Source organism: Ceratotherium simum, chromosome 35 (genome assembly GCF_057802395.1).
Source record: "Ceratotherium simum simum isolate JZ-2026a chromosome 35, ASM5780239v1, whole genome shotgun sequence".
Classification (NCBI taxonomy): Eukaryota; Metazoa; Chordata; class Mammalia; order Perissodactyla; family Rhinocerotidae; genus Ceratotherium; species Ceratotherium simum.
Genome location: NC_141934.1, coordinates 18,655,484 through 18,671,585, shown reverse-complemented (window position 1 = coordinate 18,671,585; position 16,102 = coordinate 18,655,484). Strand labels below are relative to the sequence as shown.

At 41.3% G+C, this 16,102-nt stretch overlaps 1 protein-coding gene across 5 annotated transcripts in view; it reads right to left on the bottom strand.

Moving 5' to 3' along the window:
• The window catches only part of MED13L (mediator complex subunit 13L), a 297,270-nt gene extending 286,075 nt beyond the window's left edge, over positions 1 to 11,195 (bottom strand). For 3 of the 5 annotated variants that reach the window (XM_087424160.1, XM_087424161.1, XM_014787081.2), the window contains exon 1: positions 11,015 to 11,195. In XM_087424160.1, the coding sequence (XP_087280286.1) occupies positions 11,015 to 11,086 (72 nt within the window). In that variant the 5' untranslated portion in view covers positions 11,087 to 11,195. Of the gene's footprint in view, positions 1 to 10,238; positions 10,468 to 11,014 lie in introns of those variants that run through there. The other 2 variants (XM_004429945.2, XM_087424162.1) reach the window with 2 other exon arrangements.
• Between the last annotated feature and the right edge of the window lie 4,907 nt (positions 11,196 to 16,102).

Sequence of the window (16,102 nt, the reverse complement as noted above, 5' to 3'; positions counted from 1 at the left end):
GAAGCACTAGGCTCAGAACCTGGAAGGCAGCCATACAAGAAGGGCAGGAATTCTTGCCACACATCTCCAATGCAGGTATGCTAATACATCCAAAAGCAGAGTTCTTCCCAGGGTTTTTGCTCATCATCAGTAAGACCCCCATCAGAAGGTACTAAATTGCTGACTTAGGCAACAATTTAGAGCAAAAAGCAGAACTAAGATAATAAATGACAGAGAAAGAAGAGACGACACTGACAAAAGAAGCATCCTTTAAAATAAGATTTTCTAGGGTAGCTGACTACACTGTCTCTAAAAGCAATTCCAAAGGAAAAGGACAAAGCAATATTATGGACAATGGCATCGGTATCCGATCCGTTTCAAGGGGGCTTACTTTGAAGAATACTTCTCATATGGGCAGATGCTATCAGTTCTGGTATGACTAACCAAAATCAGTTTTATAACTGTGAAGTGTACAACTTAAGGAGGTGACATCTGACATCTGACCTACTTAAAAAGATCATTAAAAGAAAATAAAAATAAGCATGGCTGATTGCAACAAGCACATCAAGTAAAATGCAAAACTTTTAGCTAAAATTTTTTTAGATGTTTATTTAGTCTCAAACTCAATATCTTTAATCTTTGAATTTAAAAAGCACTCAAGCTACAACTGAGATTGCCCCCACTTCCTTCACACTTATTCATTTCTTATATATTCTCACATCTTTTATTTCTAAGAGGTGTCTTACTCTTTTCCAGTGCTAACCCCATCTCCTGGGTTCTTAATACCATCTCCAGCCAGACCTGTTTCACCAATTACCAACTTTTCTTATGTCTTCCATCTCTCTCTCTCTCTCTCCACTATTGTTGCTCCTAAAGCCATAAACACAATCGAGGCACTCGCCTTTTAAAAAATTTCCTTCAATCTACCTTTCAGTCTCTTACCATCCCCACTTCCATGTCCTTCCTTGCTTCACAATCAACCTTCTTCAACTGAAAAGTGCACCATTCATTCACTCCATAACCCACTATAATCCAGATTCTAACCTCGACAGTCAAACGTAACGATTTCAACTAAGTACCAAAGGCCCAAATAGCAAACTTCCGCATCTTTTACTCCATACCTCTCCCCTTCAAGGTCCACCACAACTGTCTTTGAAAACCATGATTATTCTCTCCTTATTTTTATGTCAGAGAAAGCAAATTATATCGTTTACTTAAAGTACATATAACATATACATTCATGACTTGCATGTCTAGGCTACATGAGACCAATTCTAGACCAAAATCTAATTTGTTTTAAACGCACAAAATTTAAAAAATGATGGGTTACACAGTTCAACAATTCTAGTCTGTGTATTAAGAGAGCAATCCTAGAAAGGCTTTTAAACATTATTAAATGTAATACCATTTAACACACTTGTTTTTCCTCAATTCATTTCTCATAATAGTTTCTTTCTATAGCGTCTTGGATTATCTCCTGCTTTTAGTTTCATATCCCATCTGCTCATTTAAGATTCACGTCTGTCCAGTTTCTGAAATATTTGTCACTTTAGTCATTAGCATTTTGCGTAATATAGCACTTTTTTTAAAGTTCAGAACTGAATTATTTTAGAAAACTGATTATTTTAACATCACCATTTCTTAATCTAAATTGGCCTGCCCACACTTCAAATTTTCCACCTAACAAAAATTACATTTCAATAAATTTTTGTACTGTTCTTTAAAAGGAAACCAAGAACCAAAACCATAAACTAGAAATGCTCTCCTATATACCACTTCAGTAAATATTATCAAAGACAGACTCAGAGTTGTCAATGGAGCTTCTGAAGAATGTCCTTTCCATTTCTCTCTAGCAAGCCACATCCATCCATTCCTTTAAGACCCAGTTTAAAACTCCCCTACTGAGTTTTCTGGCTACAAGGTACTACACTGTCTGTCCATCTTGCTCTGCCTCTACACTTAACCATACAGCAGCTTACAACTTAAAGAGTATATGTAGGTCTTTTTCCCATATATCAGATCCTTAGCCCTTTTGTAAACCCAAGCCAGATTTTAATCATTTCTGATGTGTGTACATTATTCGAAAATGAATTACATTGGTCCTAAATTTCTCAAATAACATACAAAAAATTAACATTTCTAAATACTAGTTTATTGGCTACCCCACCCAATCTCACCCCAATTCCCTTTTTCATTTCACTGGGGCTCAGAGGTCCTCATTTACCACACAAAAGAACAAGTAGAAAGCTTGTCTCTAGTGGTGAGTTAAGGAGGAAAGGGAAGGGAAGAGCTGAAGAGCAAAGAAATACAGACTCTTTTCCTGATGACATCAGAGGAGCTGCCACTAATCTCAACGTTTTCATAAAAGCGTATCAGCAAAGAGGAAGCAGTGGCAGATTCCTGCAGGAAGAGGAGGGAAAATCTGCTTCAACCCTCACTCCAAAACTGCTGCTCGTCCCATGGGGGGCCATCCTCACCTCTCAATGCTCTTTCCAAGCCTCTCTCTGAGACAGCACTCCTCCCCTAGGCCTAGAGCCTGGGCTGTCCTCACTCCCACTGCCTGAAGCCAAGAAGGGTTTTCAGGGAGTGCCTGCTCCAATAGCCAGCACCATACAGTCAGAGGAAACGTGCTCCTGACGTTCTCAAAAGGAACAATAAATGTAAGTTCATTCCCATAAAAATGCTGCCATAAATAGCATCTGAGTTCTATGACACAAGTAATTAAGTACAACATAACGTAAATAAACTATCCGTCATTTGTAGCAACAGAAGTAAGGGTAGGTTTTTATGTGAAAACAAACTTAGAAATTAACTTTTTCTAATATTTTAGAATGTTGGAAACCACCTACATGTAAACTTCTACACTTCTGGATAAAAACTTAGGACACTATTCATATTCAACATGTCTAATACAAATACTACAGATGGGGGGGGCCTTCCTTCCTTCAACAAAGTCTAAACAAAATTTTAAATGTTGCTGCATTATTAAATGGAAAATAGAAATTAGCTGGCAGTTGAGGATATATACTTTGTTCAAAACATAGTAAGAGTTGTGACATGTGTGTCAGACTAAAACATGATTTAGTCTTTAAGAAGAAAAAGATATTTATTAAGTACTATTTCTGACACTCCCTGAGACAAATCTGAAAATGTTAATGGAACTGCTATTTAAAGTTCAAAGAGCACTCCAGAGTTGCCGAGGAATTCATAGCTTAAACTACCAAATAAGAGCCACAGTTCAGTTTCCAGTCCCAGCCAGTCACAGTTCAGGGTTGGTACAGTAAAATCACCCAGCATATTAAAGACACGCCACACAGCTGTGAATCATACACACAAACAAGAAAAGCTGTAATATCTAAAGATGAACTTCAAGTTTTTCTTCTCAATCATGGCTTCTTTATGAGGAAAGACACAAAAAGAACAACTGAATCTTCTGCTCCCCCAAAACAAGCACAAATACAACATCACCGCCATACTAAAAACAAGTAATTTTACCATTCCAACTTCCTGGTTAACTGCCTAGGGCTACTCTATAACTTAAGTTGTAATTTGCTAGAATTCTCTTCCTTTTACAGAACATTACCTAGTCATCCAAAGTGCTTTCCTTAAAAGGCACTCAAAATGATTTTTCACACTTCCTGCCCTCCATATTTCCATCAAGTTTACAGAAGAAGAAACTGAGGCACAGAAACAATACGCAACCAATATGGTCTGACTAGTCACTAGCAAAAAAATTTGAATACCACTCAACTTTCCCTATTACCAGTTCACTGTCCCTTTGACTGGGCTCATGGAAAACAATCTTGTAAATGAGCTTGAGTAAAAGCCCTCCTGTACAGCTTAAAGAACTAAAATGAAGGAATTCTGGATCAAGCCCCAAAGAAAATCTCCAACAGGTTCCAAAATCTACAGGTTGCCTACCACACTATAGAAAATCTAAATACTAACTGAATTTCTATTCCTTTGAGGTATGATAAGCACACATCTCTTGATCAGTTGGAATTCTCTTTAAAAAAGATACTCTAGAATGCATCTAAAATATTACCAAGCCACTGTACATACAGCCTAGATAATATATATTCAGAACACAGAGCTAAACATCTAAATAAGTTCAAAGAAAAATAACATAATTGTGATCAAGACCTAAATGGGCAATAAGAATTCCCCTAGGGAATAAGATGCAGAAGAGACTAGTCCAGTAATTCATCCATTTAACAAATAGTTAATGAGCACCTAACTATGAAGAGAATGCAAAGATGATTTAGACAAGGTCACTGCCCTACAGAAGCTCATATGCTTTTCAGTGGTACACAGAAGGAGGGACACAGAAGCAGCAAGAGTGACTAGTTCTGTCCGTGGCAGTCAGGGAAAGCTTTACAGAGGAGGTGACATTTGACCTACTTAAAAGATGAGTAGGATTGTGCCAGGCATATAGACATGCAGACATGCAAAAAAACTAGGAGCTGGTTCCTGAGTTAGACATATGTATGTTTTTCCTTATTTCTCTTTAGGACATTAAAATTCAATCATGAGAATTACCAACACAAAATGTTTTTTCACTCCAATTATACTCTTTGAATATCTTACTTATTAGCTCTCAAATTAAGCCCAGATGGATTTAATCATCGTTCCTATTTAACGAAATAATACGGAACTATATGAGGAAGCTTCGTGTGTCTTCCACAAAAAAAATTCCTCAGAAATTTATCAATATTCTTTGGGGGGGAAAAAAAATCACAGTAGTTTTCATGCAGTTTAATAACCTTTTATTAGATGATCAATCTTTGAAATTTCCACTCAAAATTATAAAAATTCTATTCACATTATATATTTTATTTGAAAAAAATCATTTCTTCAAATTTAATTTTAATATCAAATGTCTTAAACATATGCAAATAATGCAGTGATTTAAAACAAATTAAGACTTAATTATTACAGAAAAGAGATCTAATGAAGACTGAGAAAAGAAAAAATATTTACGTGCAAGTTTAGCTAATTCTCTTTATCTTCCCCTTTCCATTTTTTAAGTTAAAGTTACAAATTTAAACTACACAAAATAAAGACACAAATGAAATTTTACTATAATCAACTCAGGAGGTTCCTTAACAGTAATGGAATTTCACTATACTGGAAAAAGTACAAAACGTAGAAAGCTGTCAACCAGGGCTCTGTGCTATTTCACAGTAGTAGAAATACGCTTTTAATAAGATTCTACCACAATTCATGAAGAAAAAGAAAATAAACATTCAGAAATATACATAATAAACCAGAGTATGGAGATGCCAATGACATAACATTGTCCCTTGGACACAACTGATTCTCCTAATTCTCATCTAGAAAGAAAAAAGTCTTTTATAGAATCCAAATGTACTCCACAAGACATTTTATTAGCTTAATAAAGGAAAACAACTCTACTCCAACAAACATAACTAAAACATGCTGATATAAATGCAAGTAAAACAGGGGTTCCTAAAAGACTATGACAGTCAATTAATGAGGACAGAATCTAATCTATACTACAGAGGATTTTAAAAATTAAATAACAAAACAATGTAGCAGAGCAGGGGACATGTATGAAATAAACACCAATCACATTTTAAAAGAATTTAAAACTATTTTTATATCAACAGAAGCAAAGATAGAAAACTAAGCTGATGTACAAGTGACTTTACACTAAACAAAAATTGGACAAGCATACATATTTCATTCATGCAAATGAGTCTGAATTTACAATTCCTCGTTTATGTTAATATTTACCAAGATTAATGGAAAATCATCTCCCCTATGTAATGAAGTGAATTCCCCCAACAGAACAAAGCTAACACCTTCAAATCTTTCAAATAAACAATGAAACTATATACTATAAAAGGAAATTATCTGAACGGGATCAGAAAAAAGTTAATTCAAGAGGGAAAAAAAGTCCTCAATTCCAAGAACACACTACAAATACTGATTCATTAATTCCAAAACTCTAAGTAAGTTCTATGAAACAAACGTGCATATGCGTGCGTGTGTGTGAATTTTTTTTTAACTATACCCCTCAGCATATTTTTAGGCTACCTAATTACCTCACTTTGCAATGCATTAAATGTAATCTCTCAAAATAGGAATGTTTATAAAATGACAAAAAAGAAATTCTGGTGGCCAACACTATATAACACACACAGTTTGTAAAGCAGTACTGTTCATTTTAAACAAATGACACTAATAGCAATGTTGCAGAAATCCTTTTTCTCCGTTTATAATATATGGTTGCAATGCACAGTTCAGTAATGAACATTCAACTCTACTACTAATTCTCATAAACTTTGCCTAATCTCTCTCACTGGCTAGCTTCTGTGAAATACATGTATCACCCACTTCCAGTACCTTCTACTACTAGTTTAAAGGAGAGGAACATTATTTTCTTCTACCAAAAATAAGTCAAATCATTTCAGAAAAATGTCTATCTTTGAATCAACCTTTGAGAGACAGCGAATTAACTGTTCACAAAAATCCAGATAAACAATCTTATTAATATCTACATTGAGTTTCATCTCAATTTTAAATAATTTGACAAATATAACTATAGAATGTACTTATCTTTTGCAAACAGTTATCAAAATTTATGGCATATAGTACAAACTGGTGACAGAGTATCCTCTTTATTAATCTCAAGAGTGGAGGAGATCTATGAAAGTGTTTGATGAATACAATTAACTCACAATTAACTAGGCTAAATAAGCCAGTGTACAAAAAAGATGAATCCATTTTTCCATACCTAATTAATATAATCCACTATATTAATTTGTTAATATAAATATACTATAAACTTAATGTTATTTAAAGGAATGCCTTAAGAGATTTTTTTTTCCGAATACATACCTAATACAATCACGAAAAAAATGACCAAAACATTCCAAAGAAAAGTGCTAAGCCATATAAGCACCTCACATAAACTCAATAAACACTTATTGTCCTAAAGGCACTCTTCATTCTCACAAAGAAACAGACCCAACCTAACTTCCTCTCAATGAGCACTTCAAGCAATAACACAGCAACATATTTTGTAGCATACAAGTCTTAGGTACATTATTTTCTCTAAAATTATGAACTCATCACACATACAAATGGCTCTTTAAAACGGTCCAGTAAACTGCTACACTATGCCTTAAATTGCTGTCTATTATGTACTTAAAAATATTTACTAGCAATTGGAGGTTAATATGGCAACTATTACTGGGTGGCAATTATTGCTATTAAAAATATATAAATACTGTTAACACCATGTGCTACTAACAAAATGCTAAACAGAAAACATACGTTAGCAAATTATAAATATTTTCATTAAAGAAAATGAACCATCATGAAAAAAAGATGCTTTAAGTGTAAATACTAAAATTGGAAATTGGGATGAAAAAATACCCTGTGTATTTTGGCACTTGTGAAGATTAGCAAAATCATTCCCTTTTCCTCATTTTCAATTGGCAGTTCTCCCCATTTGGTTCTAGCTCAAAAGAATAGATCTCAAAGTTTCTTCATTTACAACTATCTTCCCTCGCTACAAAAAATAAATCTCTTAAGAAAAAAAGAAAGCAGGTCAACAACAGATTACCTTAAAAGCTTCAAATATAGAATTCACGGTCCTTAATAGAAATTGTGTACTAATGTGCATGTGTGTTTCAATTTAGGGAGGAAGAATTTGATGTCATCACCAAATCATCCCATAGTTAGGATGATTCTAAGCAAATAAAACAATGTGAACGTGGAGCACACACACCTAAGATTCAGATCCCCTCATGTCAAAGAGTACATACTTAAACCTAGTTAAAGGACACAAAATTTTCTCCATAGAGAGAAACAAAACTAAAGATACACTTACATCCGGAACTCATGTCTTCCCACAGGGTGAGCTGACATACCATAGGGTGCACTGTTACACTTTTCAAGAAGGCAGATTTAACACACTTAACTGAATTCTAACAGAGTCAATCTATAACAAGAGTCTCCCAGAAATGTGATAGACAGCATGAGAAAACAGTTTTGAGTCACAAAGGCACAGCCAGGCATGCATTTAATACAGTAGCTACAAATCTCACAACAGGAAGAATAAGAAACACATACAATGACCCATATCATATATACACAATGGCATTTTTCACATGTTAGGAAAGGGAGGCAGAGGTTGACAGAGAATTGAGGAAATCTGATGCCATGCAGCAGACAATCAGAAAGCAAAGTAAGTAGAAGACTAACAAAAATCTTAAGGCAGCTGATTGCACAATCAACTTTTGCTAAACTATAACGAACACCTAAAGGTAATAGAAAGTGGGTGGGTCATTAATGTGGTACAGAACTTTAATCTCTAGTTTATATTTCAATCTACATTAACATGAGTATCTAGGTAAATTCTATATAAACAATACTTTTCTCTGCTCAAAAATACTGCAGGCCAAAAAAGTACATATATGCTATTATTAAGCACACAGAGTTCTTATAATACATGCTTTATTTTAAACAGGTGATGATTTTATCTCCTTTGGAATTAACTATACTATACAATGTACTTTAAGCAACATATTTTTAATGTTCTTGCTGCTATATCTAATTTTCCAAAAAAATCTCAAATTTGAATGAGAAAAATTTACAATATCAGCACCTTTTTAACTGATTTGTAATTTTAAAAAAATAGCACCTTATCCACCCTCTGCATACAAGAGAATGTAGACTTTCTCTAGTCCTTTAAAAAAAATAAAAATCAAAGCATGCATTTCTGCAGTTCTGCATTTCAAAGTTGCTACCTAAAGAGTAATTCTGTTTAAAAAAAAAAAAAGTATATTCAAAAATCAATTCCTGGTTTAAAGAGGTTTAAGAGAAAATACCCAAAGCATAAACCTTTAGTTGGTCATAAAGCACAGAATCCTCTCCGACAAAATTGTTTCTCCAAAAGAATCTCAAGCATCTTATCTCTATAACATTATCACCCTTACTTAAGCTTAAAAAAAAAATAAAAGATAAAAGAAATGATGTATCTTAAAGACTGGCTACACATATAATATACTTTCATTTGTCTACAAAATCTACTGTATATAAATTAGCCACACATACCCAAGCCATTACCAGTCAGCATGATATATGGTAATTTGGGGGATCTCTCCTCACTAATATTGGTCTACTTGGTTATTTTAATTACCTGTTAAAGTGTCAATGTGGTCACCAGGCACCAAACAAAAACCATTTAAAATATCCCTTAATCAATATGTTTGCTAATCTACGAAGTCCCTGAACCTGATACTAAATGACAGAATGAGGGGGAGAAAAGAGGATGCAAAATGAGTTTTATTCCCACATACCAAAAGATCAAGGGAAAATAATCACAGTCCTGAGAGGAAGAAGAGCAACTTGTAACTGAATTTTAAAATTAAATATCTGAATAAAAATGTTGGAAGAAAAATAAAATTGACCTGATCTTACCACAGCAAAAACATGGATACTATGTCACTCGGGTCTCTGTAAGTAAAAATCGCAGGTTTTGATTTTTTTTATCTGCATAATGAAACATATTGAATAAAATAACACTTCTATTTGAAAAGTTGGCAAGAATTTGTATGTCTCCACTAGTCTCAAAGAAAAAAAGCCTCTATGCTACCCATAATTAAATGTAACTAATTACAATTTGAACACTAAATTATTTATCCAGTGTAAACAAGGATTAAGAGGAAATAATGCTCCCATCTGCAGCAGAGGTTACAGAAAACAATTTCCAAAATGCATGCGCTCCAAAAGTCAGTTCCCCCAAAAAAGGTACACAACTTAAAATAAGTTGGTTTTTTTTAAGGCTAAATTAAACAAACCGTTCAGCCAATTTTCCAATTATATTCTACGCTTGAAACATAATTGCCTTACATCTGTTTACAAATCTTTGCTCAATATTTAAACAAATTCGTAGTGTCCCGGGCACATAGCTATACATACAGTAACTCCTGCACAAAGCACATATTTAAAGACCACGTACTGCAATTATTAGCCTAAACGCCAGGTTTAACAACATGAATGTTTTCAGAGCTAGGTAATACGACCCAATAAAAAGCAGAGATGGCATTTACCACCAAATGTCACTGCGACCGCCAGGAAAGAGTTGCTGGAGCCCTATACATTTTTAATTTCCATGAATCTAGACGCCGTCGTCGGGTGCCAGGCTTCCAGGAGAACAATTGACACCCTAACTGCTTCAAGATTAAGGCAGGCGATTCAAATCCCAAGGAAAAGTTGTCAATTACCAGCGAGAGCGCGCGAGAGAGGCGAAGGCAGATAAAAGCGATGTTATCCAGCCGCCCAGCTTGTTGCTTTTTTGTGTGTGTGGATTCGTTGTTAGGATAGAGAAAACAGTTTTTAAAAGACACAGGAGGAGAGAGAGAAGAAAAAGCTTTCTCCACCTTCCGTCGGCTCGGTGCAATGGCTTTCCGGCTCTCCAGCGTAGTAAGCCCCGAGAGGCGGGCGGCTGTCGGTGTTTACAATCGCGGGAGCTCCGGGTGCCAGAGTCCTTTACTGACACCATCGCATTCGATCAACTGTTTTCGGGCGAAATTGCAGGTGTCATTATAGAATTTTAAAAAAATTCAAAAGCCGGGCGGGCGGGCGGGCAGCCGACCCGACAAGGGGGGAAAAGGCTGCCGATCGCAGGCGCGGGCAGCACAAGGCAAAGCCTTCCACATTTAGGGGAAAAAAGGGGGGAAGAGGGGAGAGGAAGGGGGTGTGATGGCAACAGAGGGTGGGCGTTCGAAGTGCGACCCAGAATCCGTAGCTCTGAGACTTCCACATGCAAATTCCACGCCGAGCGCCGCGCTCACAAATGATTTTTAAAGAGCCAAATAAACACTGGAGGGGAGCCAAGGCGAGGGAGCGACGATCCAAAAGGGGGAGACGCGGCGAGAGGCGAGCGGCGGGGAGAGGCGAGGGAGGGGCACGTCCCGGCGGCGGGAGGAGAAAGTTGGTCGGCGGCGGAGGTCGGGGACCCCCCCCGGCCCGGCCCCCTCCCCGCCGCCCGGCTACTCACCAGCGAGAAGAGGTTGGAGTGACAATCCTCCAGGCTCGCCCCGTTCGCCACCCAGTTCGCTGCCGCAGTCATGATCCTCCGCGAGCCCGGCCGCCAGAGCGGGGCATGTCGGAGCGAGGCGTCCGAGGCGAGGCCGGGCCGGGCGGCGGCGCCTCGCCGGGGAGCGCGGGCGGCCGGGCCGCCGCCGCCGCCGGGGGAGGGCGCGAGGGCCGGCGGGCGGGCGGGAGGCGCCGCGGCGACGCCGCGCCGGGGCGGCGGGCCCGGGCCGGCGGGGGTCCGCGGCGGCCGCGCGGCTCCTTCCTGCTCGGGCGGCGGCGGCGGCGGCGGCGGCGGCTCCCGCGGCTCCGGCGGCGGCGGGGGCGCTGTCCGCGCGGCCCGGCGCCCTCCCCGCCTCTCAGGGCCGCCGCTGCCTCCCGGGCTGGCGCTGCGGGCCGGCCGCCGCCTCCGCCTTCCCTGTTCCTCCGCCGCCGCCGCCGCCGCCGCCGCCGCCGCCGCCGCCGCCGCCGCCGCCGCCTTGTTTATCTCCAGCCACCGACTCCCCCTCGGCCCCCGCCGGCGCGTGAGGGGAGGCGAGCCCCGGAGCCGCCGCCGCCGCCTCGGAGCCGCCGCCGCCGCGGAGCGCGAACTCGCGAAGGGGGGGGTGCGGACGAAGCCAGCGGGCGACCCCGGCAGCCGAGCGACGTCCCCTCCTTCCTCTTCCTCCCCCACCCCCCCCTCCTCCCCAGTCAGCCTCGCTTCTCCTCCCTCCCCGGGCTCGCTCGCTCTGACAGCAATGGCGGCCGCCGACCGCGGCTCGGCCCGCCATTGGCTGGCGCCGCGTCACGTGACGGGCGCCGGCCGCGCGGGGGGGCGGAGGGCGGGCGGGGGAGGGGCCGGGAGCGGCGGCGGCGGCGGCTGCGGCTCGCGGGCGGCGCTGCTGAGCCGAGCGCGGCCGGCTTCTCGGGCCGGGAGAGGGAGGGAGGCGGAGAGGCAGAGAAAGAAGTGCGGGCGGCGGCCGGCCGGCCGGGGCTGCCGTGCGCTGTCCCGCGTGGGCGCCGCGCCCCGCCCCCTCGGGGGCACGGATCCCGACGGGGCGCGACCGCGAGCCCCGGGAACGCCCGTGGCGGCCACGGCCGACGGCTCGGGCCCCCCGCGAGTGCCCCCGACCGCCCAGGCCAGCTGGCGTGGCGGGGGCTCGCAGTGGGCCGGGCAGCAGGTCCAGGGGCTCCCGGGAGTGTCGCGTCGAGGTCGCACTCCGCCGTCGGCGTTCTGCGGCTGAGAAAACTGAAGCACAAAGAGATTAAGTCAAAGAGATTAAGTCACTTGCCCGAGGTCGCACAGCTGGGAACTGGAGGGGGCGGGATTCGAACCCCCGCACCTAGGCACAGTCAAGCCAAGCTCTTGCGCTAGGTTTTATAAGCCTCGTCCAGGGATATTCGGGGCTGCCACTTAGTGAGCGCTTACTGTGTACCAGGCACTATGCGCTGAATACAGGAAAGCCTTTTGAGGCCTTACTCCTAGGCACTGTGTGCAGACATTCATTCACTCATTGCGTCAATGTTTCCTTACCTCTTGCCACGTGCCGGAATATGTTATAACTGCCAGGCGCTGTGCTAGGGCTGTGTTGGGAGCAGACCCTCCCTCTTGGCTACATTCATTCAATGACCAACATTTCCTGAGAGCATATGGCCTGGGAGTCCAGAGGTGTGCCAGTAAGAGGAGGCTGTCTCCCAGCCCTCAAGGCTTTGCTTCCGGCAAAGGTGGGAAGGAGAGAACAACTTCTTCGCCAACAAGCCACCAACTTGGAAGAGTCAGCTGTTTCAGGCGGATTGGACTAAAAGAGAGGAAGACTAGAAACAGGGGAAAGATGGAGTGTAATAAAAGGAGAGAAGTCTTAGACGTGTGAATAGAGCTTTAGAACTTACACAAATAACTGCTAAAGTGAAACCCATGAGCAGCGTGTTACATATATTATTATCAAGGCTGACACTAGGTTATAACCCGCTGACACTATGTTATAATGAATGTATATACAAAGTGCTTTATCAACATGCATGGTGTTACTTGGGCCTGAGCAATCAGTCGGTGGGATGGTCCATTATATCCCAAGGGGCCTTCATCCTGCACACCTGGTCACCAAATTCTCATTCTTCAGTAAGTTTAGGTTTAACTTGTTAGTAAGTCTCCCAGAGCAACCCAATAGAAAAATGAGCTAAGGATATGGACAGTTTAGAGAATAGGAAAGACATGGCTTTTAAGTATATAAAAAGATGCTCAACCTCACTCGTTGCTATGGACTGAATGTTTGTGTCCGCCTCAAATTCATATGTGGAACCCCTAATCCCTAGTGTGATGGTATTCAGAGATGGAGCCTTTGGCAGACAGTTAGGTCACGAGGGTGGAGCCCTCATGATGAGATTAGTGCCCTTGTAAGACAAGACTTGAGAGAGAACGCTTTCTCTTCCTCCCTCCCCTCCACTCCCCTCCCCCTCTCTCTGTCTCTCTCTCTCTGTGTCTCTGTCTTTCTGCTGTACAAAGTCATGACCACAAAGAGGGCTCTTACCAGGAACTAAACGGGCACCTTGATGTTGGACTTCCCAGCCTCCAGAATTGTGAGAAATAAATTTCTGTCATTTAAGCCACCCAGTCCCTGGTAATTTGTTATGGCAGCCCAAGCAGACTAAGACATTCATTATAAGAAAAACAAACTAAAACCATAATAAGGATTGGCAATATTTTAAAAGCTTAGGCAAATATGGAGGGAAGCAGAACTCTGATATACTGTCAGTGGGAATATAAATTAGCACCACAGCTTTCGGTGTCAATTTGGAGACATCGAAATTTATAATGCATGTACCCTTTGACCCAGCAATTCTAGTTCTAGAATTTTATCCTACAGAGATACTTGTGCAGATGTATAAAGACCTGTAGCACAAGGACATGAATTATAGTACTAATTGCTGGGCAAAAACTGGAAGCAACCTACATGTCCATCATTTGGGGAGTAGTTAACAACATAATTTAATTCCGTGTAGCCATTAAAAATAATGAGTTAGCACTATGTGTCTCATATAAAATAATCTCAAAAATAGCTTATTAATTGAGTATCTCTGGAAGGTTACCCGAGACTCTAGTCATATCAGTTGCCTCTAGGGATGGGAGTCAGGGTGGGAAGAGGGTGGGGAGAGTACTTTTCACTGTACTGTTTGCGTTTTCTTTCTTTCTTTTTTCCGAATATGTATATTACCTGCTCAATGCAGTGTTATAAACAACACAAATCAATAAATAAATAAAATTGAAAACAGAATAATCAAATGGCACCATAAAAGGAAATTAAAAAGCAAATAAACAACACAAGACAAAAGAAAAAACCTCATCTGAGGGGATTACCTTGGCTGTCAAAGCCAAGGCCCCAGAGTGGAAGGGAAAAGGCCAGAAGTGCAGTGTGCAATTGCCCTGGCAACATGAGGACAGAAGGAGAACCCAGGGGAACTGGGTTCTAGTCTCAGATGTGCCACTGAGCAGCCCTGTTAGCTCAGACAAGCCCCTCAACCTCTCCGGGCCTCAGTTTCCTCATGTGTGAACAGGGCAGCCGGGGTGATCCTTCAAGTCATTTCTAGCAAGAAGACTCGTTGATTCTGCACAGTTGAGAGGACTGATAAAGATCTGCAGAGTTCTTACTCAATAGAGAAAGCAATGGGAGTTGATGGAAAGCCTCAGGAGATAAGATGAAAAGAAAAGAAAACAAAAACCATCAACTGACTACTAGGAAGCAGCAAGGTACCAGGCACTGGGACTTCTGAGTACAGTTTCGTATGTGGGGACCTCATCAGAAGCATCCTCCTGACTTAGTTTCTCCATTTGTGAGAATGCCTGCTGCCCCGGCAGGAAATAGAGGTTCCACTCTGCACAGTCTCAGGTCTTATTCTGAGAATGACAGGTTAGTTCCCTTTCATGGTTACCAAATGTAATGGCAGAGAGAAAATGGAAGCAAAAATATGACCAGAGGAGGAACCATCTATTCGAGAGACCACAGGAAACCACCACAGCTGCAGGGTGGGAGCATTTTGCAGGAGTTAAGACTGTTGCTTCAGAGTAAGACACACCTGGGTTCCAATCCCTGCTCTGTCGTGCACAGAGCTGTAGAGCTGTGTAGCCTTGAGCAGGTCATTTAAGCCCTGTGACCCCCATTTCTTCCTGTGCATTGACCTCCCAGGGTGATAACACAGAGAAAGTTCCTAGCACAGTGCCCGGCCCCACAGACGGTGATCAATGAATTATAACAATCACAGTCACTAGTCCATCCTCGTACAGTGGAAAGTGGCACCCAGTCACATCACTTGCAGCTTTTTTCCCTTTAACCTAAGCTTTATTGGATTTATTTTATTATAAATAACAAAATGTTAGCTAGAGAAAATCAAACGATATAGGAGCATACCAAGAAAAGGGAGTCCTGTTCTCTCTCCCCCACTAGGATAACCAAAGTCAACGAATTGTTGTGAATCTTTACTGTTCCTCCTCTGCGCTCATACCAAACAATGCAATTTAAAGACACATTTCTAAGGGAATTTTTTTTTTTACTTTTTGCAAAAATGGGATCATGTCACATACATTACTTTGCAATCTGCTTTTTTCTCTTAACAATTTATCACAAATACACCTCTAGGCCTATATATCTATATCTAACTCATTCTTTTATTTGTTGTATAATGTTTCCTCGAACACCTGCACCATAATTTATCCAATTATTCCCCTATTCCTGAATATTCAGGTGGTTTCCAGTTTTTTCCTATTCTAAATAAGGACGCAGTAAATATCCTTATCTATATATCCTTAGGTACTGACATTTTTATTTTTGTAGAATAAAGTCCCCAAAATATGATTGCTTTTTTATTGTTAATAAATGTGTATTTTTATTGTTAATAAATACAGCCGGAAGACTTTCCCCAAAGGTTGTAGCAATTCACGCTCCCTCAAGCAATACGGAAAGTGCGGCCACTTCCTCAACACTTTGCCAGCGTGTGGATGTTGCCAATCTTCAATTTTTGCCAACCTGATGGTGAAAAATGGTATCATTGTTGTTTGAATTTGCCTTCCCTGAACTCTAGT